The sequence below is a fragment of the Rhamphochromis sp. 'chilingali' genome (assembly GCF_963969265.1).
Source record: "Rhamphochromis sp. 'chilingali' genome assembly, chromosome: 9".
In the NCBI taxonomy this organism is placed as follows: Eukaryota; Metazoa; Chordata; class Actinopteri; order Cichliformes; family Cichlidae; genus Rhamphochromis; species Rhamphochromis sp. 'chilingali'.
The window spans coordinates 24,381,733-24,407,017 of NC_137936.1; the positions used below are offsets into that span (position 1 = coordinate 24,381,733).

Here is a 25,285-nt window from a genome sequence, read left to right on the forward strand (position 1 = left end):
GCCTCAGGTAGTTTTTGTTTTAGAGTCAATGGCTACCTTTGATTATTGCAGTGTTTAAGGGTGAGCGTGGTGCAGCGTCTCAGCCCGTTCTGCAGGCGCCAGCTCAAGCTGTAGGTCCATTGGTGTCGACACCTGTTGATCAGGGGCTGCCTGAGGACAAACCCATGACAGTGCCTCGCTTCGAACCCCTCTCCATTGAATCGAGTGAAGGCTCGAAGCTGGATGCTAAGCTCCGTGTCCGTCTGGCTCGTCTCCAGCTGGAGAAGGAGCAGCGTGAGAGAGAGTTCCAGCTGAAAAGGGAGCTAGAGCTTAGGCGTTTGGACGCAGAACTGGCTAGGGCTAGGGAGGTTGAGCTGATGAAGGTGGAGGTGGAGGCAGAGACAGCTGTGAGGTTGCGACAGCTGGAACTCCGGCAGGTTTCCCTTCCTCCGACTGCCTCCATTCGTCAGGCCGACACCTCGTTTGACGTAGGGAAAAACAGTCGTCTGGTTCCGATGTTCCGTGACACTGAGGTCGATAGCTACTTCGAGTCGTTTGAACGAATAGCCACGGCCTTGCACTGGCCACGGGATTCGTGGGCCATTTTGCTCCAATGTAAGCTGGCGGGTAAGGCTCAAGAAGTTTGTTCCTCATTGTCAGCTCAGGACAGTCTGAATTATGACAAGCTGAAAAGTGCCATCCTGCTAGCTTACGAGCTAGTCCCAGAAGCTTATAAGCAGCGATTTCGGGGGCTGAAAAAGGTGCAGGGTCAATCCTACCGAGATTTTGCAAGGAAGAAAAGTGTGCTTTTTGATCGGTGGTGTGTGTCCAGCGAAGCTACTGACCTGGCGTCGATGCGTGAATTAATGCTGGTGGAGGAATTTAAGAACTGCATCTCCGAGCAGATTGCAGTATACCTCAGTGAACAGAAGGTTTCCTCATTACAGCATGCTGCAACACTGGCTGATGAGTTTGCCCTCATCCATAAAACCAGTGTCATTAAGCACGACCGACGCGATGACCTAGTGAAGGTTAGTGATGTGCCAGCTACACAGTACCGAAAGGGTGAGGTACTTGTGTCCCATTCCAGTGTGAAACGAAAGTGTTTTTTTTGTTTAAAGTCTGGCCATTTAATAGCAAATTGTGGAGCCTACAAACAGAAACAGTCAGTCTTGAGAGTTAGGAGTGTGCCAGCTAACAAAGCCGATACAGGCGTGGTTTCAAGAGCCAAAACAAAGCTCTGTTTCTTCTGCCACAAACCTGGCCACCTGATTGCTCACTGTTTGAAAGCAAACTCAAAGCAAAATCGATCTGCTTTCAAAAGAGTGAACTGTGGTTCACAAACCGACAAAGTTGCCAGTCCTAGGCAACAGTTGGAGCATAATTGCTCAGTGGTGTCATTTGGTCACTGTCAGAGATCAACTAATTGTAATCTGCCACCTGATGACGGTCTCTCGGGTCCAGATGACCTACAGTGTGATAGATTGTGTGTGACACAACCATTTCAACCTGCACCTCTGGCTAACCAGCATGCCTTTTGCCATGACCTAGCGAAGAAGCGTCAGAGAAGTGTTGCTGTAAGGCCTTCTAGCTGCCTGATGGGTTCTCCATATGTGATGGCTCAAAAAACATTTGGCTGTCATTTGGGACACTATGTTGAGGGACTTGAGCCAACCCCGTGCAGTGTTTTCAACCCATCAAAAAGGTCTTGGCAGATTCGGCAGGGTATGCCTAACCGTTATTATGGTGGATGGTAGGTGATATGTTTAAAAGCTGGGTAGGACGTTCTATGACAAACCACTGGTTTGTAATTATGGGAGGGGGTGTTACGGCCCTAGCTGGGCCTCCTGATACTGCCCTTGTGTGGGCGTGGTGTTTTTCTCCGCCTCCTCCTCTTTTTTGCTCCACCCCTCTGTCTCTCTCTTGCTCTTCTCTCTCCCCAGGACACAGCTGCTGCTCATTGGACTCATTTACCACCTGGGCCCAGTCAGCAATCACCTCTCGGAGGTCATATAAGCTGGGGATGAGCTGTGAGCAGGGTGTGGGGTGTTCTCTGGTGTCTCTGCGTTGTGTGGTTAACCTGCTCAAAGTGTGGAGTTGTGGAAACAGCATAGCTGCTTTGCGTGAGTAGTGTGGGCTTGTGAGCCTTGGCAGCAGCAAAGCCAGCTGCTGTTAGTGACAGGGTGAGCTTGTGGGCCCCTGGAAGTACCTCCTCGTGGTGTGGAGTTTTTGTTTGGTTATTGTGTTCTTTGTTGTTGCAACCCTTTTTTCTCTTTTTTCCAAGTGTTATTGGTAAAACGGCGTTGCCGGCTCTTTATGTTAAAATGATCTATAATAAAGACTATTTTATTTACTGAAAACACTGGTCTGTTTTCCTTTCATTCTGTTCTGGACTCATTTGTTACTGGTCCCCTCACTCACATGCCTAGACCCTTTCGGGGGGAACGTAACAACCACAAAAGCCTGGATTCATCCTGCAGGGTGGTGTAATTGCGTGAAGGTTATTTTTATTTTTTTTTTAATTGTTTGGGCTATTTAGTAGTGACTGAGCATCATTTCTGAATACTGTTCCTGACCCTGTCCACAAATTTATGAACATAGTGTGCCCATCTTCTGATGGATGCTTCCAACACACCTAGTTTCTTGAAACTGACAATGAGTTCACTGTGTTCAAATGACCTCCACAGTCACCAGATATTAGTTCAATAGAGCACCTCTGGGATGTTGTGGAATGGGAGATTTACATCATGGATCTGCAGCCTAAAATCTGCAGGAATTCTAGGATGCTATTGCATCAATAATAACCAAAATCTCAGAGTTATGTTTTCACCACCTTGTTAAATCTATGCAGTGAAGAATTAAGGCGAATTTGAAGGCAGAAGGGAGTCCAGTACTAACAAAGCAGCCGGTGAATGTACGTCTGTGCCTATTAGATGGTGATGTTTACGTTGGTTAAATGGCCAGCTTACTGAATTTGTGTATGTCCTTTATTATTGGTCCAGTCAATGTCTTGACTGGACCAATAGCATTACTGTTCTTTTGAAATGTGTTTATTTAGTGGTGCGTCACTATGAGTGATGCGCTCACATGCTGCCAATGAAATTGATGTTTACGATGGCTCTCTGGGAATGTGACACATTTACTAAAACTCTTTCTGCTCTTTTTAACACAGCTACAAGTTGCAGACTGCAGAATATTAGACTCACACACACTCGCCTTATCCTTCTCCTCTTTGTCATTCACTTACAAATTTGCAGGCTCCGACTGCACTTGCAGCTGCAATGAATCACCATGAAACTGCAAACACTGACTTGAGTTTCATGTTTACTTCTATACAGCAGCATAATGTGTCTGTTAATGATCCTTATCACATGCAGATCAGCTGCTACAATCAGCTCAACTGAAATCCAATATGGGGCATAATTAAAGAATAGTATGAAAGCCATAAGCGTGTGTCAATTTCTACAGGGCTGCTGCGCAAGTATGGGCAGGCTAGCACACTAATTGCTATGTGTGGGAGTGCGAGAGTAGCATCACGTACACCCAGCCATTTGACAGATCTATGGGTGAGAAAAAAAACGTCACCACAGCAGAGTCCTTAATCCTTCTATTACAGCTTCACTTACAGGATACACACACGGCCACTGTCAGACCTCACCGGCAGCTTGTTTGAAAGTTGATAAGTGTTCACAGGGTGCAGGAGACTGCAACTCAGCATCTCTTGTCTTCTGTCTGCAGGTTTAAGTATAAAAGTTTCACGGATGCCCTGTTGTGTTTAACTTAGTGTGTGTTTGTATGAGCTGCACCTAATTATTTAGTGTGTTCATTAAGTACTTCTGATATGCTCGAATTGTGCAGTCATAATAATGAAGTTCGTTAATCACCTAATTAAAGATCTGAATTAACTGAATCCAAATGCACATCTCGCCCTCACAATCACATCACATCTCTGTCCAAAATCCCATAGATATTAAATTTGCTGTTGGATGAACTACACAGACAACTTCCACATCCGCACATCAGAGAAATCATTAAATATCTTTTACGTGTCAGCCTTTGAAATTCTTGTATGGTGACACAGTACTTAGCTTAAATGTGGCATTCTTTGCAAATCCTTACTTTTAAACAGAGGTACATTTTTTTTCCCCCCCGAAAGCAACTGTTAATTTTTTCTACTCAGATGACAACTGTTGCTGGCAGATTTTATCAGCTGTAGCTATGGCTAATTAAATTATTTTTAGATCCATGACTTGCACGTCGAAAATCGTCTCTGGCTGCCTCTCAAATATTTCACTCTGCCTCGTTCTAAAATGAGAATGATGATGAACTGTGAAGTAGTGGATTGGATGACTTAACAAAGACCTAGAGCTTGTAAAGCTCAATAAAGCTGATTATAGAGACAGATTTACTTGATAATTCTGTGGATTTTAGCACTAAAAACAACTGTTTTCACTTCATCACTTTTTTTTTTAACACTTATACATAATAAACAGCTTTAACGATGTAAGCGTTTGCCTCACTGTTTGAAATTTTGAACACATTTAATATGAACGTGTTATGTCCAGATCATTTAGAACATACCAAGAAATGGAGATCCTCAGAGAAACAATTTTTCCTGGGTCAATATTTTTTTTAACAACAAGTCAACACAAAGGCGGTTCAAGGAGAACTGATAAGCAGGTGCTTACCTAAAACCAAATATGGCTTAAACTAGGTGTTACTGCAGCACACCCAAGCGAAATCAAATGAAAACCAAGTTAGCGACCTGAAAGGCAAGAGCCTTCCAGAAGAAGAGACAGCCAGGGAGGAAACTGGTTTCTATAGAGTTCCCAAGCATTCCCAAGCCATTTCCTGATTAGGATCTGAAATAGAGCACGTAAAAGGCAGGCCTGCCAAAGAACATAAACACAAGACCTAGAGCTGTCACAAGCATGCGCTACTGTAACTCTTTATATATGACAGAAAATAAATAAATGCATAATCAATCATCTTTAATATGTGGAGTAATTTAAAGACTGACAAGCCTGTTTTCATTAGCTAGCCAGTTATAAAACCATTAGTTTGGGAGTGATTAGGTTTAGCAAACACTAACATGCAAAGCAAACATAAATGATGGGTAACAATTGTTACAAAACACCTCCAGACAAATGGGTTAGCAACAAGATCTTCCTTTTACAGTTGGGTATTCTTCAAAATAAGAAATTAGTTTGTGTTGCTGCTGAGGCTGCAGAAACCAGCCTCTGCAGTGCTGTTCAAACGTGCCCTGCTAGCAGCACTGAATTAATCCAATCTGCACCAGAGCTCTCAGTGGCTGCTGTTGCTCCTGCAGCAGGTATACTTTCAGACTCCTCTCTGTCTAGTACAACTTTAAGGAGACAGCAGATCAAAGATGGACCAGATGGAGTCAGTAAGACAAGTGCTATTTCCCTGCAGGTAGGGTTGCCAACTCCCTGAAAAATAAATAAGGGACACCTCGTGGCCAGGGCCGGGCAACCCAGTTGTCTTCACCCTTCCCAGTGTGGTGAATTTTCTAGCTCTTTTTTTGTGTGTGAAATTATTTTTTTTAACCATTTGACTTGAAGTTGATTTAAGTAGATGCATATTCTATTCTTTGTGATATGAACACATGGGAAACAAATGATCATTTAGCCATTTATTTTTAGCTCAAAATGACAACATTAACACAGTAAAACAGGTCTCTTTCTTAAACAGAAGCCTGTCATGCTTAACTTTTGAGAATAAAAGTAAATCTTTCTTTAAAAGCACTCTGTCCTGCTTAACTTAAAATAATAGAAAACAATAGAAAGAAAAATATTCTTGTAACTGTGCACATTTAGTGCATTTAGTACAATTGGCTTCAGTTGAGGTATTATTTCAGCTTTTCTAATGCTAATCAGCTGCTCCTGTTTGTAAACCCGCTTGTTCCCATGATTACGCATCATAACTCATCATCATTATTCATCTATGTATTACTTTTATGTATTAGTCATCAATTTGTTGTAATCATCTATCCTTGCAGTTGTTTATTACACAAAATAAATTATATTATCACACTTCTGGCCACATAGCGCTGATATTCACTGCACATGCCCATATTAACTTTTTCCAGCCAGGTGTTTTCCTTTTCCCATTCTTCCCTTTCTCTGAGGGGAACAAATATCACAGCTGCCTGATCATGTTTTTCATTAGCAATTTAGCAAAGTTGATGGTGGTGGTGTGTCTGTGTGAGTGAAAGACTGAGAGAGCGAGCGACAGATTGTCTGTTATAACCTTCATGTTATGGAGGCACAGTGTGAGCTCTCAGGTCGCATCAGAGCATCGGGCGGTATAGTGTGAGACTCTGCATCGTGACCTACCAACTTCTAACCCTGCGAGTCAATCGTGCAGTTTGAGCAGGAGCTGAATAACGTGACTGAAAAAATCGCACAGTGTCTGCCCAGCTTTAGGTGTACTGTCGTCCGAGACTTGCACCGCAGTGTCGGCGTTTGTTTCCCTGTTGGCCATGCTTCTTGTTGTGGTCATCTGTTGTCTTCCGGTATTTTCTCCGCAAGCGACCTTTCCTCGACCAATGAGATGAGCGGTAATCTGAATTGTCATACTCGAATTGTCATAAGTGTGCTGTCAGCTCATTGGTCACAAAGCAGGAGAGGGGCTGGGAATTATGTTTTCAAACAAAGCGTTAATTCCATTAAAAGTTATAGGCCACTTTTGATTCTCACTGTATTACGGGACAAAGTGCGTCCCTTATTAGCTCAATACGGGACGTGTACTTTTGTTTCGAAATACGGGACGATTCCGTATTTTAAGGGACGGTTGGCAACCCTACCTGCAGGTTGCAAAGACATATCAGGAAAGGATTATACTGTGCTCCAGTTCTGTGTAACACCTACTACATAAATCTTACTGCTGATAAAAAAAAAGGCTGCTGTGAACAGATGCATGTTGGAAATCACATGATACCATGTTTGTTTAAAACACTGGCACAGCCCGACAGTGGTATTGACTGAAAAAGAACTGCCAAGAAGAGGAAACATGTAAGAAAGAGTCATAGTAGCCTTTAAATAATCCTATTTTACCGTGTTATACATGTCTTAGTAATGACACATACGTGTATATGTATGTATGTAAGCAACTGGGTTATTTAGCCTCTTTATATTGAGAAAAAGGACCAAGTAAATAGGGCACAGTGACTGGAAACAATGGAAAACTTGTGATTTCAATTCTGGGAAAGCACAATGTAACTCTTAAGTACTGTGCCAGATACACAGTTGCAAGATGCTGTTGATAAAGCAGGCTTTGTTTTGTTTAGCCCCAAGCGACATCCTGGTAAGTCAATGGTTAGTAAGGCCAAATTAAATTCAGCATTCTCACATAACAATGGTTTTTAGCCTTTGGTCTGGATCTTGCTCCTGAGTCTTTATTGCTCTTACACATCCCATGCTTACCAACAGATAAAGCATTTTGTAAAGATCAAGTAAAAAAGCATTTAGAGTGATTATTTTGTACACAAACGCCATGCTTTAGAAAATACATTGTGTTTGGGAGTGTTTGTGCATCTTACCACTCTGGTGGGATTGCTGTAGTCTATCTTCAGACTGGCCATGGCTTTAACAATGGCCATTATAGATTGGATGGTATTACTATAAACCACTGCTCTGTACTGCTTACACTCATCTTCTGAGTAGCCATCTTCATGGATGATCCTGAGAATATCAAGAGACATTCAAGTTTTATTTAAGTGCACATTAAAACATTGCCCACAGTATTCTCAAATGTGTGATGCAATTATGCTTGCTGAAATCATTTCTACTGTTTACCCTGTCAATTAAAAAACTCTTCTGGTGCACTTCAAGTGTAAATAATGACACATTTTTGCTTTTTGCACAGAATGTGAAATTCATTTAACAGCAGACACACATCAGGATGGAATTAGTTCATGGCCGATAAGAACAGGATGACAGATTAGCAACACTTGGTTCGATGTACATGAGGGGGAATCAATTATTGTTTTAATGAAGTCTTCAAAAACTACTTCTTATGCTTCACTATGTGCACTACAAGCTCATTTGGAGTGTTCTCCAGCATCCTTGCTATAAAAATAAAGAAAAAAACAGCTTAAAGTATATAAAATGAAGCAACTTGTGAATTCTTACTGTCAGCAGGTATCCCAAAAAGTCATGCTGGAGCTCAGTGGTACAGATGACATGGATGGATGTGGGTGGCAACACAGAGTAAGGAATAGCACAGAATCTGACCTATTTATAACCTATTTATTACCTACTGCCTTTATTACCTATTTGTCACCTGTTTGACCTTATTTCTTTTAATAAATCAATGTAAAGTTGTCTGAAATTCTCTTAAAGAAACATACATGTTGATTATTACTGAATTATTTTTAAGAAGACATATTCCCAAATGCAGTTACATAGTTAAGCTGCCAGGCTCAGATTTAAGTCAAACTGCTAAACTAAACAGCTTCTTTCACACAGAAAATCAGACTAGCTCAAATTCTGTTACTGGCTAGTTAATGATTAACATCATTAATGTCTTTGTACTGTATAGTTTAAATCATTTTCTTTACAATCATTGTTACACATTAATGATTACATTAAGAGTTTTGGCTGTGTTTAAACTCAAAATATTTTTGAAGCTAAAAGCTGATTTTGTTTTGTCTGTGTTGCTATCTAGTCTATAAAAAATCATACTGAATACTCAGTGTAACATTTATCATGTCAGCATGCTGTGTAGGATGATGTGTAGCAAACGGGGTTAACACACAGTGGGACTGCCTCAACACTGCAGCATTCAGCTGATGCAGTATCCTAACTTTACCTCTTGCAGTATTATTACCCTGACTGCGACGGAACTAAGTGTTTGTGCATGCACAAGTGTGCAGCCCATCATGAGGTGCAATCACCCAGATTTCATCAGGCTGCAGAACAAAGTGCAGAGAGAGCGAAGTGAGACAGCCCCACAGTAATTCTAAAGTGGGTCTGCCCCCTGCTTTTAACAGCCTACCGATGTTAATGTTAATGAACAGTAATAATTTAGAAAACAGCTGCCTTCTTTTTGAGCTGTTCTAAGAACGTTGAATTGGCTAACTTTTCTTACTGTAAGACATGTTTACACCGCACAATGTCATCATACATGACATTATTTAATGTCATGTATGACATTAAATAAAAGGTCAGAGTCATGATTGCTTCTGTCTTCATGCTGATAAATCGATACCTCTGTACAAGTTTATAAATTAGCTTCAAAAGCAACAGACTGTTCTTGGTCCAAACTCATAAAAAATGGATTCAATGCCTGGTTAGCCCAGAGGAATGTGAATAATTAAGGCATTTAGTGTCCTCTGTGTTTATCCATTAGTGTGTGAGTATCTGTGTCATTGTGTATCCTGATTGGTGCACAAGCTTTAGAAAAAGAAAGAAAGAAAAGAAAGAAATGAAAAGCCTTTGTTTTATAGACAGCATAAAAGATGGACCTAGCTACCCTGACATCATCCCCTGGTTTATGAAGTCTCGTTTTGAAGCCTCAAAATGAGTGTTTTTACCATCGTCATTTTGATTTCAAAATAGCTATATGACATGGAGGGGTCTAGCTTTAAAATTACTTGCGCACTGGACCTCCATTCTGAAACACAGGACTCCCAAGATTTACAAAAGGCTTTTTTATTCAGTATGACCCAAGACTGAGAGACTGAGCCCAGAAACCTATCAGGAAAGTGTTTGCAGAGGTCAAGATGGAGGGACATTTTCCCATAGACTCCTATTGGTCTCAGAAGCCAAGTCTATGTGTTAAGTACTTTCCAATAACCCTATACGTTCTCACATGTACAAAAAAATTCTAAACACCTGTGACCACAACATCACCTGGGAACCAACTTGAAATAACTCCACTGTATTGTATCTAAAACTGAAACGATTTAACTGTAAACTGCTCAAGTTCTCTGACTGAAACACATAAAATAAGAACAGTGAACTGTGACCGGAAGTTAACAGGGTTTCCCCTTACGGCAGTCAGTCAATACTTATTGAGGCATACCATTACAACAACCTATGCAGCACACCCCACTGTAAGTTGGAAATATTATATCAACATGATGGATAAAGTTGTGCCTATTAACCTTAGAACATGGCATCCTCATGCACTGACATTTTAATAAAGCCAATAACTTACCTCTCTAAATGTCTTGGATTTTATGAGCGTCTTAGAATTAAACAGACTGTCAGAAATCGATTATATGTATTCTTCTGCACACTTTTGTAACTGAAGAATTAAGCAGTGATAGCAATATCAGTTTACACATTCAAACTGCCAGATTTTCTTGCAGTCTCTAGCTAAAACAAATGTGTTGCTTTTAGCTTGTATTATATTTTAAATTTATTATATTTATTTAGGATTATCTCTTGTTCTTCTTTAAATATGCAGCTCTAGACCTGTCCATTTTTGGAAATGGGTCATCTGGTGTCAGCACTGCCCCCTCTTATGTAAACACACTCATTGCTAAAGTCAGAAAATCTGGGTTGACTTCCTGGGGTGTTAACCGGCATCGTGTGACCACTTATAATATGACTGTGGTTATTAGGCTCAGTGACACAATATAATTAAAGTTTATTGTGATTATAAAAAAATTTCTTAATTTGTGAGGTTTTTAAAAGACATTTACAAATACTGGCAGTGGCCAATGGTACCCCTCAGCCTCCTAGTAGAGGCACCTATCGTATGAATTTAAAAATCCCACGTCACCTTATTCTCAAACTATCGTATTCACAAGCTTTTCAGATCAATTGACCTCGGACTTCTATGCTTGAGGTCGAGGTCTATGAGATTCGAACTCTTCTGAGACCTTGAGTAGATACACCTATGGTATCAATTTAAATGTCACTCCGTTCTCGAGTCATCACGTTCACAAACTTGTCCCCCACCTGTTGGCATGGTGATGGCAATATACCACATTATACATATGTACATCCTTTCACAGCTGAGGGGTAAAAATCTAAATGGACTATCTTAAAGGGCAACATTTACTTCCACACACAGACATAAGAACTACTTTGGTTGCTTTTGTTAAACAAGGAAACAACTATTTGACCAACAGATCATAGAAAAAATGAGTAATGGGCATATAGCATTAGAGCTAATATTAGTTTGTAGCTTTTAATGGTTTTGTGATTACCAACCAAATTCCAGTGACGTGAAAAAGCTTTTGTGTTACACAGAATTTAAAAAAGGTGGAATAAACATTCCTTTTGCAACTTACTTCATCTGCTTTACAATGGTGCTCTTTCCAGACTCCCCAGCACCTGTTGGAACATTAACATGAAAGAGTTACAAAGGATCTCTGCGCACATAACAAGAATAAACTTAAACTTTAGTTGTGGCTGTTCCTGCTTTGAAAATAAGAGCAACACAGTGATGACCTACTGCTAACATCACATTCATCCTCTGGGTTGCCTGGTTTATTTATGTTTCCGTTTGTGAGAACACGATGTACAGATATGCATGAATACTTCCCATATTCATTTCAGTGTTTATTTTTCACTCCAGAAGAAGTGGCTTTTGACTATTAAATAGTTCACAACAATAAGCCACTTATTATGATGAGAAAAAGATCATTTAAAGGTGGCTTTGCGGCACACAACATTTTATCAGGGATGTCATATTTAGCTAGTTGGCTAATTAGACAAACTACACAGCAGAAGTTTGTGTTGGCTCTTAGTCATCCAGTTCATGGTAGTCTTAGGAGCTTGAAAAAGAAGGCAACTGGACTTCCTTAAGTTTATGAAAACATTTCACCGCTCATCCAAGAAGCTTCTTGAGTTATAGAAACAAAGTGGACACTCCCAAGTATCCTTTGGAGGTGGTCGTTGACCCACTATTGATAATGTGCATCATCACATAAGCCAAGATGTGAAAAAAGTCAATGGTCATTACCATCAGCAGGGGTAAAGGGTGAAACCACTGTGAGACTTTGCCCCATCATGTGACCTACCCCAATCTAACCTGAGGCAAGGTGTGTGTGTCCGGGATCTAAGGACCTAAAGACTGCATTGTAGGTGGCTGACAAATGGTGTGGTAAGCCACCACCTCTGTTCAATGATGTTTGTTCACAGCGACCATCTGTCTTCACTGTCCAAAGAGTGACCTTTGTCCTTCAGGTGAATGAGTGTACAGGTGAGTGTTGTCCTGTTGAGGTGTAACTCTATGTTCTGTCATGCATTTGTGGAATGATTGTTCAGTTTCTCCTATGTACAGGTCTGACCTCTCCTCACTGAAGTGCACATAGTGTATATGTTGTTTAGCTTGTGTTTAGAACGTTTTTTCCTAGGGATGACCAAGTCAATAGTAGATCAATGTCCACTTCAAAGGGAACAACCTCCACTAGAGGTTAAATATCTGGGACTCCATACCTTTTGTTTTTAGAAATAAAGAAGCCCAGTTCTAAAGAAGCCCAGTTCTTTGATGCACGAGATTTATAAAATGTGTCACATTTATATTAGAGTTTCTATTTGCCCACACAGATGTGGAAGGGCCTACGTGACACCAACATGCTTGAGTAGAGAAAACTGTGTGCACAAATGAAACATTAGAATTTCATGGTCTTTTATGCCAAATTATATTAGAAACCCTTTGGTTTGGACTGGAAACTCTCATGTTACTTTATTATTATTATGAGTGACGATATGGAGCAATGTTCACTCCGTTCGCTTGTTTGTAGTTTGATCCTATTCCAGTATTTCAGTTAATGTCAACTGACAGCAATTTCAAAATTCCTCAGGAAAAGTTAATAAAAGCAAGAGGAAAACAACAAGCTAGTCAAGCATAAAAGTAAACAATAGATTTTGAAATAGTGAAGAGAATTCAATGCATTGCAGAGCACAGTACAGGGCACACATTGGATTTAGTGCTGAAACCACCATCTTGGTTACGCTGCTGTAAAAGCAAGAAACGCTACACCATCGGGACAGTAAAATTCCTATTCCTCTGGATCAAAAGTAAAGAACTAAAGATCCATTAAGAATTTAAAACTTAATTCTGAGTCAGCCAAGCAAAAACTGTATGTTCCTTACACAAGCAAAATCATCACGCACACAGTTCACAAGTCAGCGCTTTACTGCCTTTTGTTTCATAGCCTGTAAACCTACTTCCATAAGTTCTGAATACAGTGAGTAACACAATGAATGAATACAATGTTTCCGGACAATTGTTATCATGTTGAAATGAGGAGACACGAGCTCTTGCCACTTCTGCGCCACCATAAACTGTCCCTTCACGCCACCTGACCCAGCCCTGCCAACAGACATTAGCTTAGCCTTGGGCTGACGGACCAACTGGGACAAGCAGCGTTGCCCGTTCACGCTGTCAACACACATCGTTTTCGCACACATCAAGTACTTTTCTGAGAAAAAGAAGGGAACGCAAAGGGAGAAGTGTAAAAAGCCAAGTCTTAGGTTACATTTGCTGTGCTGCAAGCTGTCAGAGAGCTGGATGGATCTCTAGGTGATTTGTGTATTTATAATATATATATATATATATTTTATGCAACAACCCAGCAGACAAAAGAATGTGTGTTTTTTTTAAAACATGAAAAATGATCTTCTCAGTTTTCTCTTTTGAATTACTAATGCCCGCTTCTTGTTGTAGAAACCTCTAATCAAGACAAAACTGTGTAAGGAGCTGCTTCTTTTTTTCAACACCATATCTCTTAAGAACACATTGTTTTATTGCAAGGGCCTTGTCAAATCTCCTCTTTTGAACTGCCATCTACTTATATCTGGAACATTAAAGCTTCCTTTCAGATGCACAAGCATGAACAAATAACATAAATACAGCCTCTGATTTACAAGTGCTTATATAAAAAAATGTCCTGGTTAAAAATATAAGGTAGGTGGTAGAAAGTGTGATATCCACCTCTCTGTGGACACACATGTGTATGAAGGGCACCTTTCTGATTCCAGAATAAAACTCATCCATTAATATTTCAGACCTAAAGGGAGGTGGACGCTTGTGAGCAGCAGAGAAAAAGAAAAGAGCCTCCCAATTCTTCAGGCACACGGTATTACAGGAAAACCGGGGACTGCTCTTATTCTGCTTCAGGGGAAAACTTTTGAACTGATGTTGTATTTACAGGAAAATATCACTATTCCTGCAACCTAAGGGAATAGACAGTGCAAGACAAACACAAATATTTTTAATCCATCTTCAGTGTGGAATTGATTGTGAACCATTAGAAAGAAAAGCAGTCTGAATGATTTGTGTTTCCTTGTTTTATAATGAAAAATATAAAAATGCACTGTAGCCAGCAGAAGATTTTTCAGGCAGATACCAAATACAGATTTCAAGTACAGATTTCAAAAGCACACATTAAAGGTGTGATATTTGAATCTTGGTAAAGGTTCAAAAGTGTTCTAATTAAATATTTCCTGAGTAGAGTATTTTATTATTAAATATGTTCATTTATCTCTCTTGCAGGGATAGCACCTTGCTAAGATCATGGAGTGTTGTATTTCCTCCGCAGATATAAGGTAGTAGCATAAATCTTATTAAGGAGTGAAAAAAAAGTGTTACACAATGCTTATTTCAAAAGCTCAAATTATTATTTTTAATTAGCATGCGTTGCGTCTACACAAAACAGCAAAAGTAGACTAACCATTTAAGGTGGGAACGGACACTTTTTTTATTGATAACTGTTTTTTAAGTAAATGTACACTACCAGTGAAAACTTTGGACACACCTTTTCATTTAATGGTTTTTCTTTATATATACCACTCTCTACATTGCAGATACATACTGAAGACATCAAATATATGAAGCAAGATATGTGGAATTATAGAAAAAATGTGTAACTCTAAATATGTTAATATTTTAGATTCCTCAAAGTAGCCACTCTTTGCTTTGCTGACAGCACTGCAAACAAGCAAGGGTTCATTTGTGGAATTTCTTGTCTTCTTAATGGGGTTGGGACCATCAGATGTGTTGTGCAGAAGTCAGGTTGGTACACAGCTGACTGCCCTATTTGACAACTGTTAGAATTCATATTCTCTGGGAACTCCTTCAAGACTGTTGAAAAACCATTTCAGGTGACAAACCTCCCCATATGGAAAAGATATATATAAATCTTATAAAGTTTGTATCTGTCTGGTGTGAAACTTGTATGAAATGCATATAAGAGTGAAAACAGATATAAGATCCCTTGAAAACTTATATAATGAAACTTGTATGTTTTGGATACTTACTAAAACAATATATGAAAGTAATGAGAAAGTGGCCACTTTCATGAGTAATCACATATAAGTTTTTACTATTTCTTTTCCATATGGGTCATGAAGCTCATCGAGGGAATGCCAAGAGTGTGCAAGCAGTGATCAAAGGGTGGATAGTTTGAAGAATCTAAAATGTAAAACATGTTTTGAGATATTTCAGACTCTGAGATACTTCAGACTAACTCCATATGTGTTCATTCATAGTTTTAATCCCTTCAGTGAGTCTACAATGTAAATAGTCATGAAAATACAGAAAAAAAAACATTGAAATGAGAAGGTGTGTCCAAACTTACATCACTGGCACTCAAAACAGTGTTTGCAAGGGTAAAAAGAGCTACTTTTGTCGTGGTCTGGGTGGTTTTCCACAGCATCAGCTCCTCCCCACTGGGTGGAGTCTTTGTTGTTCCTCACCTGATGGCAATCGTACCAGCAGTATTTATGACAGGCGCACTCAACTGGTCTTCGCCAGATTATCTGCCAACTTTAGTCAGTTCTCGGCCTCACGTCCGTTCCTTGGTGACTAATCGTGTGTATTGACCGTATCTCTGTTTTTCTCGTCAGCCTCTGAAACCCACCTACCAAGCTCTCCTGGATACCAGTTTGCTGCCGCCGGTAATCCCCAGAGGTGTGGACTCGAGTCACATGACTTGGACTCGAGTCAGACTCGAGTCATTAATTTTATGACTTTAGACTTGACTTGAAAAAATGTTCTAAGACTTGTGACTTGACTTGGACTTTTACACCAATGACTTGGGACTTGAATTGGACTTGAACCGGTTTACTTGAAAAGACTTGATATTTCACCCCAAATATAAAATTTAACATGCATATTATATAGAGATTGAAAATGTGACGTCATTCAGGGGTAAACCGCAAAGAATTCTGGGAACTCGTGGCAAGAGGTACTAGCGCACGCAGGCTTTCAATTGAAATCAGTCACACAGCGATAAAAAGAAACACAAAAATGTCGAGAAGCTGTTGTATTATTAACTGCAATAGCCGGTCGCATGACAGCCACGGGAAGCCGACGGGTAAAGAGATCGGTTGTTATCGGATTACGTCGTTGAAGAGAAATTGTTCGAGCCATGTTTCCGAAGTAACAAAGACGCGACGGATGGCCTGGATTGCAGCCATTCAAAGATCAAATATAACGTCCCAGAACACTCCAGCTCACAGGTTAGTCTGCTCCAAGCATTTCCACAAAGGTCAGTCTGCTGTTGTAGTTAATACGTCATTTTCATAACATAATTGGTGATATAGGTTAAAAGCAAGTCTGGCGCTGAACAGAAATTGTCGCGCTATGCTCCTTTGTTTATTGTGCATAAATAGTGAATTGTCCTGACACAATATTGCGTTTCGCCTCTGTTATTATGGTACATTGACAAAAACATATACTTTTATTCACAGTTTAAAACAGGTTTTTTGTATCACTAATTGCCCAGTACGATTACAGCATACAGTATTATTGTCACTGCTACATTTCTGTAACTCGTACCAGAAATTATTTCCACTGCTAATTAATTACCGTTGAGCTCAAAGGTCCTATTAATAAACGGTTAACGAATGTGTATTTATGAAGACGATTTGTGAGACTGGTAAACTTATGATACGTACGATGGTCTTTCGTTCTACACGGTGCATTTCAAGGTCCTGTACCCATCCGTCGGTAAACTGTACCTGGGCTTGTTGCAGTGACCTGAAGTTACTAAACTTCATGAGTGTATGCACTCACTCCAAGAACCGTATGATTATAAATATGCATATAAATATGCTACGATGAGATAGCTGACTTCATCTAACTAGCAAATGTTTTCCAGGCTACGTTGGTGATGCAGTTTTTTTTAATGTGTATGATATTTTTGTCATGCGATTTTAAAGCCGGTCCTACAAAAGCATCCAAGAATAACATGCAGCTTATCTCAGAACTGTGAAAATTATTCTAGGAGCTAGGTTTAATTGAGCTGCATTTTAAAGAGGTGCAATTTCACAATTTGTGTATATTTTCTACGTTCACTATTTTGTCATGTGTTGAGAAAAACACAGATTTTAAAATTACATGGTCTAATATTTACATTTAGCATAACTGCAACATGCTTTTTTCATTTTTTTTTAAAGACTCGAAAGGACTTGAAATTCAAAATTTCAGACTTGTGACTTGACTCGGACTTTTACACCAGTGACTTGAGACTCGACTCTGACTTGCCTGACATTACTTGAGACTTGACTTGAGACTTGAGGATAAAGACTTGAGACTTACTTGAGACTTGCAAAACAATGACTTGGTCCCACCTCTGGTAATCCCTGTCCGTTTTGGAGCTGTCATTCTCTCCTGCCTGCCTCCCTGCATTGCATGCAGCACCCGCCTGGACCTCTCCTGCCTCCCCCCTCCACGCAACCCCCACCTGCAAGCTTGTAAGACAGCTCAGTGTACTATCCTTAGATTCACTCGCAACCCTCTGTGGGATTCCCCTGACTGCTCTGTCCTCTGTTTCAGTGCCCTGGCCCGCCACAGTTTCCCCTGCCCAGTACCTGCACCCAGTTATCCCTGCCATCTAGTTATCATCACAGTATTTTTCTCTCGCCTCAGACATCTAGTTTAAGTTCATTGATTCTAGTCTGCACTTTCTGTTAGCCTCTGAGCATTGTAAAATAAAATCTCTTTTCGTTACACCTCACCCCTGGCCTCCGGTTTTGAATCTGCACTTGAGTCCATCCCATGTCCACGGGCCACTGCGCCTGACAACTTTACATGAATCAATTGCCATTGAGAAGGATATTAACACAGTTTTATATGTCAATAAAATGTCTGATTGCACAATTGATTTCAGCAACTTTCCCACATGGAGCTAAAACAGTTACACAAGCCCCTGCAGAGTACATCAAATAGTGGTACTAAAAGCAGTCAATTCTGTTGCTACTGACAAATCTAAAGAATATTCTAAATCTCTATCCAACTTCAATCCAGCCCACAGCATGACTTTGGAAAATGTGAAGGAGGGCATAAAATTGGGAAAAAAAAGAAAAAAACGTTGTTGTGAATTAACCAAAATCTTTAGTTTTATAATTACAAGAGTCTGGTCAGGGAGCTACCTGAACCTTTTCTCCAATTTTGCACATTTATTACTTATGACTAGAACCCAAAGTGTCATGCTGACAGATCTTTTTATTATTACATTATTAGCTTTTCTTTATAACGTTTTCATATGGTTACATCTCAGTTGTGATTTGGCACTATATAAACCTAAACCCACTAAAGATGAAAGCTGGCTGTATGTGGTCCACAATGTATACTGAGTATTTGGCATCCCTGTTCTAAATAAAGACTTGTATCCACTGCTTCAGGGCTAGTGCAGCAATGAGGGTGAACCAGCATTACAAAGATCCATCTATGCTTTGTGCCAGCAGGTGCGAAAGCCCATTCAGTCAAATAGGCTCAGAATCACTTTCTGCCAATTAGAAGAAAATCGCCCGCCCCCCGTACTTTCTGCTTCTTTAACCTCAACTATTCATAGCTGTTCCAGAGTTGTTTTTCAGTGAGTACCAGAACATGCAGCAATGGTAACAACGTGATTTGTAGCATGAGGATCATAAGTAGCCAGGCTACAAAAAATACAGCCATTTTTCTCAACACATCCAGTACCCTCACAGACCCACTTACATTTATAAAAAACTTGGCAGTTGCCTCAGTCACCCACTGCTGATGACACAAAGTGTCCATTCATGGTGTGATGAGATATTCTGAACCGGGCAAACACACAAACATCCACACATAATGTCACAGCAGAAAAGGTCAGTCATCAGTCAAAAAGCTTTTACGATACCAATCTACATCTGGCATTTTCTCGAGGGTGTTTACAGCACTGCTTGATTAAAAGATAAGGCAGCTGACGGCAAATTAATTGCTACAATTTTTATCATTATTTATACAGCATGAATGCCAAAAATTTACTGCTGTTTAGTATGACTGTAAACCATTTGCTTTTGGACTCTTAGTCAAACAGGCCAACTAAAGATTTTTGCCATGAGGAAGAGCAGTTATTCTCTAAATGTCACATTTTTTAAAATGTTTGTTTCTGACATTTTTGAAGGCACTGTCTATAAAGCTGAGGCCCACATTTCAGATGAAAGTAGCTTTTAGTTGTTGGGGAAATAAAACTAAAAACCAGCACTGTTTTTTATTTACTATTACACTGTAACTTTTACTCAATAAAGTTACAGTTTTATATAGTTGGGTTTTTTTTTTACTTTATAATTACTAAAAATGTTCAAAATATAAAAAGCACCATCTCTGACATGCAGTTACTGTTGACTTCTATCTGCTGCTTAGACTTGTGAAAATGAGTGTTGGATCTGTCAGGGAAAGTGGGAAGCTCAGAGTGATGCTGCTTGTCTTCGGGCAAAAAGAAATCACTGGTGTGACTCAATGTCTATCAGAGGATGGCTACATTGTGCCTGGTGAAGCACTTAGACTAATGCAGAAACGAGAGGGGAGTTGTTTTTGACATACGTAGGTGTTAAAACATATGAAAAAACTGACCAAAAAAATCATAATACACAACTGACGTCTTATGGTCTTTATTTGAGTCACATCTTTTAATTAAAATTCTGAGGCTGAGGTAAGCTGCATTATAAATTGGCTCAGAATAGCTGCGTACAACAGGGAGGAGATAAGAACTCGCAGAGTCCCTTTGGAAGGGCTGGCACAGGACCTTATAAGTGTATGGTGTGGGGATTCTGAGCAGAGGTGAACCCGTTTCTATCCAGCAAACATTATTAAGAACGTAAAACAGAATTTAAAACAGAATGAGTGAGGACAATGGGGAGGAAGAAAAAGTACTGTAATTAAAAGGCTGTTAACAAAGACAGGATAGATAGGTGGTACTGGGAGTAGAGTTGGACAGTGTGAACAAGAGTGACAAATGAGCAAGAAGTGGAGGAGGTGGATGACAATGCAGAGTAAAGTGTGTGAGAGGACTGAACACACTAGGAAATGGTTAGGAGAAAAGATAGTGGGATGAGAGAACTAGCATGAGTGCTTGATTTTAAAAAAAAAGTAATGAATATTCATAACAGGTTATCTGCCAACTCATAGATAAATGCAGAGCTCAGGTATAAGGTGATGTTGGAATGAGAAACACGTAAGAGTGAGCTGTAAAGCACTCAGCAGCAAAAAATCACTTGTTTTCTTCCTACTGCCAGCGTTGTTTCAGCAAATTAGTGTTTAGCTAAGGCCCCAGTCACACAGGCTTAAAGGACAATCAGCAACCATCTGGAATAAAATGGTCATGAACGAAAATGTGCACGCTCTGACCAGTTGCCAAGTGATTGCTGGCATTGAAACATCAAATTGCTATAGCATCATTCACTCAAGCCTAAAGACTGGTCAGTGACGCCCCATGCAACTGCCATTTCCTAGGGAAAAGTATGTATTCTGCAACCGGTTGGCGAGTAGTTGCTGGAGGTTGCTGGTTGTTACAGATATAAAGCACTGCACTGAAAACCTTTGCAGTTCCTTAGTTTGCTAGCAAATTATTGCAGTGGCCAGTATTTTGCATGGTAGGGGCAAACTATTTAATTGAGTACCTGTATTACTAGCTAACATTTGATAGGTCATTAAAAAATGTACACTGTGGTTGTAGTGTATGTTTTCTTCTTTCTGTATATTTTCTATTTTATTGTATTCAGTAAAGTTCTTTGTCCCTATGTTTTAAAAAAGTCCTATACAAATAACAATTTATTATTGTATTATTATTTTGGTTTTTGACATTATTGACTGTAATTAACAATACTTGCAAGCATAAAATTGATCTAGAAAAATGAAAAATCAAGCTAACAAGGATATAAACTACTAAAGGACTTGGTTAATTAATCACTCTGTTAAAAAGAAGTGTACCTTCAATGGATCATGCTGATGAAATGTGAGAATCCTCTTAATTTTTACATGGGGAACTGGCCTTTTGTGGCGTTTCATCAAATAACTGCTGAATTATTTCACATTCAGAAATGACACTTCAGTAATTTTCCTAGAGGAAAGGTCAAGAAATTACTAGATTACTGGATTCATTTTCCCTGGAATATAAATGCTGGTACTAAATTTCATGGGAATGCATCAAACAATTATTTGAGTCTGGATTTAGTGAAATTGACATACACTACAAACAAATACACTTCCTAGAAACAGGGAGAATAAAAAATCCATTCTGCCCTTTCAGCACAGTGTCTCAGCATCCTAACGAGGCCTATAACCACAAACACTGTTTCACATCTCTGTGCCACTCAGCCCACTGCCTTTGCATTTCTTTTGTGGAGACATGTAACACATCTCAGCATATGCCAGCGTTATAGGCCATCTATTGTTTAAGCGTCTGCCATGGGAGAATGAGTCACTGGCTCAGCTGTGACACGATTCCTCCTGCTTTTTCATCCGGCCCACTGCCCCCAACCGTTGGTGTCACGACTGCTTCATAGCTTTTACAGCCAATTAAAAGTTCTTTTTTATGTGTTAATAGCATCAAGAAGGATCCTCAACAAGAGACTATTTTTTATATACAGCTCTGTCTCAATGTACTGGGTACTGGTGTGATGTTCTGTGCCATAGTACATACATACATACATAGGATTGATTCCCGGAGGATTTTCTTGAATAGAATTTGAACAGTAACATATGAACAAAACTTGTTAATGTTAACTTGTTAAGTATCATTTCTTTCTGAATTTGTAGCACTATCATTTGTATTTCTTATCGAGTCTAATTCCTGTCAACAAAATACTGCTTTTAGCATGGAATAGCTCGACCCTTCAGTGGACTGAAAATAACTGCTGACACATTGTCCAAACTCAATATCTGTTCCCAAATTATGCAAATTGGCTTAATTCAGTCTTAAGATTTGCTGCAGATTTGCTTGTTTGGTTTACTTTTACCACCTTCATAGGCATCATCTGTAGTAGAAGCAGGCTGTTGGAGCTAAGTATTGAGGCCTAAAAGAGAGAGTGAAAACAGGAGTTTATAGTGGAATCTCTGGTTGCTCAGCATGAGTATGGTTATTTATGGGAATTTATTTGTGCAAGAGAGAAACTCAATTCAAGACAATTAATCTGTTTCCTTTTTACCACAGACTTGCTTCAGCTACACTGCCCTCTGTTAGCAGGCTATTATTAAGAAACCCCGAATTTTTCTGCAGGTCTTAAGTCAATATGCTGCAGCCTATGAGTAATTTCTTGCAGACACCCCAAAGAAATAAAGACCTATATAAGCTTACTGTGTCACAATAAGCAGGTTCTAGTGGTGACTGCTGGACAAGCAGAGTTGGTAGCGCAGGTGTTCCAGCCAACCAAGCAGCTAACTCCCCACCACCACCACCCAAACCCCATTCACATGCAGAGTAGAGAGCAATGGAGGAATTTTACATGGCTGAATGCAGTACAGTATGTTATCGCTTGAAGTGAGAAAGTAGGTCATCAGCCTTGCACGGAGCAATGGAGCTTCGCTGCTTTGCTCTGCAGAGTAGGATGCTGGCTGCACTCTGAATGTATACCCAGTGTTAAATCGCACCAATGAAAGCAGAGTGAATATAAGAAGAGAACAGATGTATATCATTTAAAGAGGATCAGGTTGGAAGCTTCTTCTGATACAAACAAATTCACAGCACATGGAGAACATGAGACAAAAAAACAAACAACCAATGGCTGCTGTAACATGACATGCAAATGTATGCAGTGCAATCAATCAATGGTGCCTGAGGAAGTGTGCTGAGCTTATAAGTGTATAGCAGACACCCACTTCATTACTGTCTCCTTATAACAGAAGCACTTCTTCACTTTTAATCCTTTTAGAACACAATGCATGCTTCAGCACCTTTAACATCCTGTTTTAAATTAATGCCTGTAAGCAGCTGGGAGGTGTCTCCAGTACTGTTCTTGATTGTTTCACACATTTCTGTGGTGACAACCTTCTCAGTCACCACTGACAAAACATCAAACTAGGGCCTAATTAGGAAAGACAATACATGCCCTTCTTTTTCTAATCTACTTCTTTTTACATGTTCCTCCCATAACAATGTAAACCACAAGGAACATGCATAATAATGCACTCTTAAAAGCAAATGACCCAGCAATTCTTGACAATTTAAGAAGGTGACTTTATTGTATCAAGTACTGGATTTTTCAAAGCCTATTACATCCCGGCAATTTAAAGTCTCAAGTAATAGTTCTCCATTTCCAGCACAGAGGTCTATCTGCCAACATTAGACCATTTGTGGGTGTTTTTCACAGTAATATGACTTTTCAGGATGAGGTTATGAATGTAGCTCTGTCCTGTTTTTTTACACCTGCAATACAGTACATATATATATATATATATTTATATATATATATATATATATATATATATATATATATATATATATATATATATATATATATATATATATATACATATCACTGCATGTTCTGCATGCAGAAAAGAAAATGCACTAAAGAAACCAAGTCAGAGCACTGCACCTAGTCCTTTTAACTTTTTATGGGGTAGCACGCTAACATTTGCTATTAAATAACTCCCTGTAGAGTTCTCGTTTCAGCTATTTGTCAGTCCATTAAGACCTTGTTTTGGGTCATCTGTTTAAATGGAAAAATCAGCTTATCCTACCGTAGCTTATGTTTTGAATTACATAGAGATAATAGATTCTGTGACAGACTTTAAATCCCATCTTGAGGCCAATTTCTAGGAAAAGATATTTGTTTCTTATCTATGGATACATAAATTGGAATATTATTTCAGTAAGGACTGATTAATAACAACACATACGTAACTGTCTTTATGTTTTGTGTGTGTGGAAGAAAGAAATATCTGTCGATCATTTTAAGTCACCAAATATAAGTATTAGTCTTAAAAAATCTTTTTGGGCAGGCTCTACAAAATACAGTGTAAAATTTTCCAAAAATGGAATGAATGATTTCGATCTGATCCATTGCCTTGTTTCTGCATCTATTCATTTATTTCACTTCCACATTACAACGGTTTTCAGTTCATTTAATTTAATTTTATTATCACTACTCCGATCATCTTCATGAGAGCCAGTCAGCATTTCTCAATTCTTGATCCCTGTTTTTCAACACATTGTTCTGCCTTTCAGACCAGCATTCATGCCACACTACTCCTCCTCATCCCATCTCCTCCCCCGTCCAGAGAATCTCTTTCAAGGCCTCAATCAGCCATCTGCTAACTCTGCTCTAGTACCAGAATCTAGACTCCGGGGTCCCGTCCTATTTCTTACCTTCGCTTGGGAAACCTTTCTAATATGACATTTCATCAGAGTACTTGCAAAGTACTTCTGTGTATCATTAAGTATTGTTCTTTAGGCTTTAGCACAAAGAGTGGTATGAGTGATAATTTAACAGTAAGTTTTGAGACAACAAAACGCCCCCTCCAAAAAAAAAACATCTACACATTGTCATTTATTGTTAACAGTCATATCTCAAGGCTAAATTCATTTACATTTACATTTCTCTATTCTTGGTCATTTCTGATGATGAGCCACAAACATCAGCCCTTTAATACCTCATATATAACTCTGCAGGCTGGAGTGAATAAGAATGAGCTACTAAGACAGTTTGATATGGAAACAGTTGGAGGGCTTTAGACTTGGGTAGCTTCCTGACACTGATCTGGTCATTATGTAAATCCTTGGCAGAGAGAAAAGGTTTTCTCTAATGTAGTTTAAACTGACACTCAACCATATATCTGACCAAGAACAATACGTATAAAACACAAAGTTTGTAGCAAAGAGAAGGCTGTTTCTTTTGCTCTCAAATCAATCTGCTGCACCCGGAAAGTGATTGCTCATATAACAAACCACCACAACTGGTATTAGGCAGTCTGCTTACTCTACCATCTCCCTATGTTTCTGCAGACCATTATGTTAGGTTATACTCTTTAGTTAGACACACACATCAGCAATCAAATGAGGCATCTGGAGGTAAACTGTTCTACTATTTGAGGGACCATAAAATCATGCAGTATTCTCTTGTTACACCAGATT

At 39.4% G+C, this 25,285-nt stretch overlaps 1 protein-coding gene across 2 annotated transcripts in view; it reads right to left on the reverse strand.

The window, feature by feature from the left end:
* gnai2b (guanine nucleotide binding protein (G protein), alpha inhibiting activity polypeptide 2b) overlaps positions 1-25,285 on the reverse strand; it is a 54,584-nt gene that overhangs the window by 12,918 nt on the left and 16,381 nt on the right. For both annotated transcript variants that reach the window (XM_080890851.1, XM_080890850.1), the window contains 2 exons: positions 11,246-11,288; positions 7,541-7,682 (listed from right to left, as the gene is read on the reverse strand). In XM_080890851.1, coding sequence (XP_080746977.1) covers positions 7,541-7,682; positions 11,246-11,288 — 185 coding nt within the window. The remainder of the gene's footprint in view (positions 1-7,540; positions 7,683-11,245; positions 11,289-25,285) is intronic.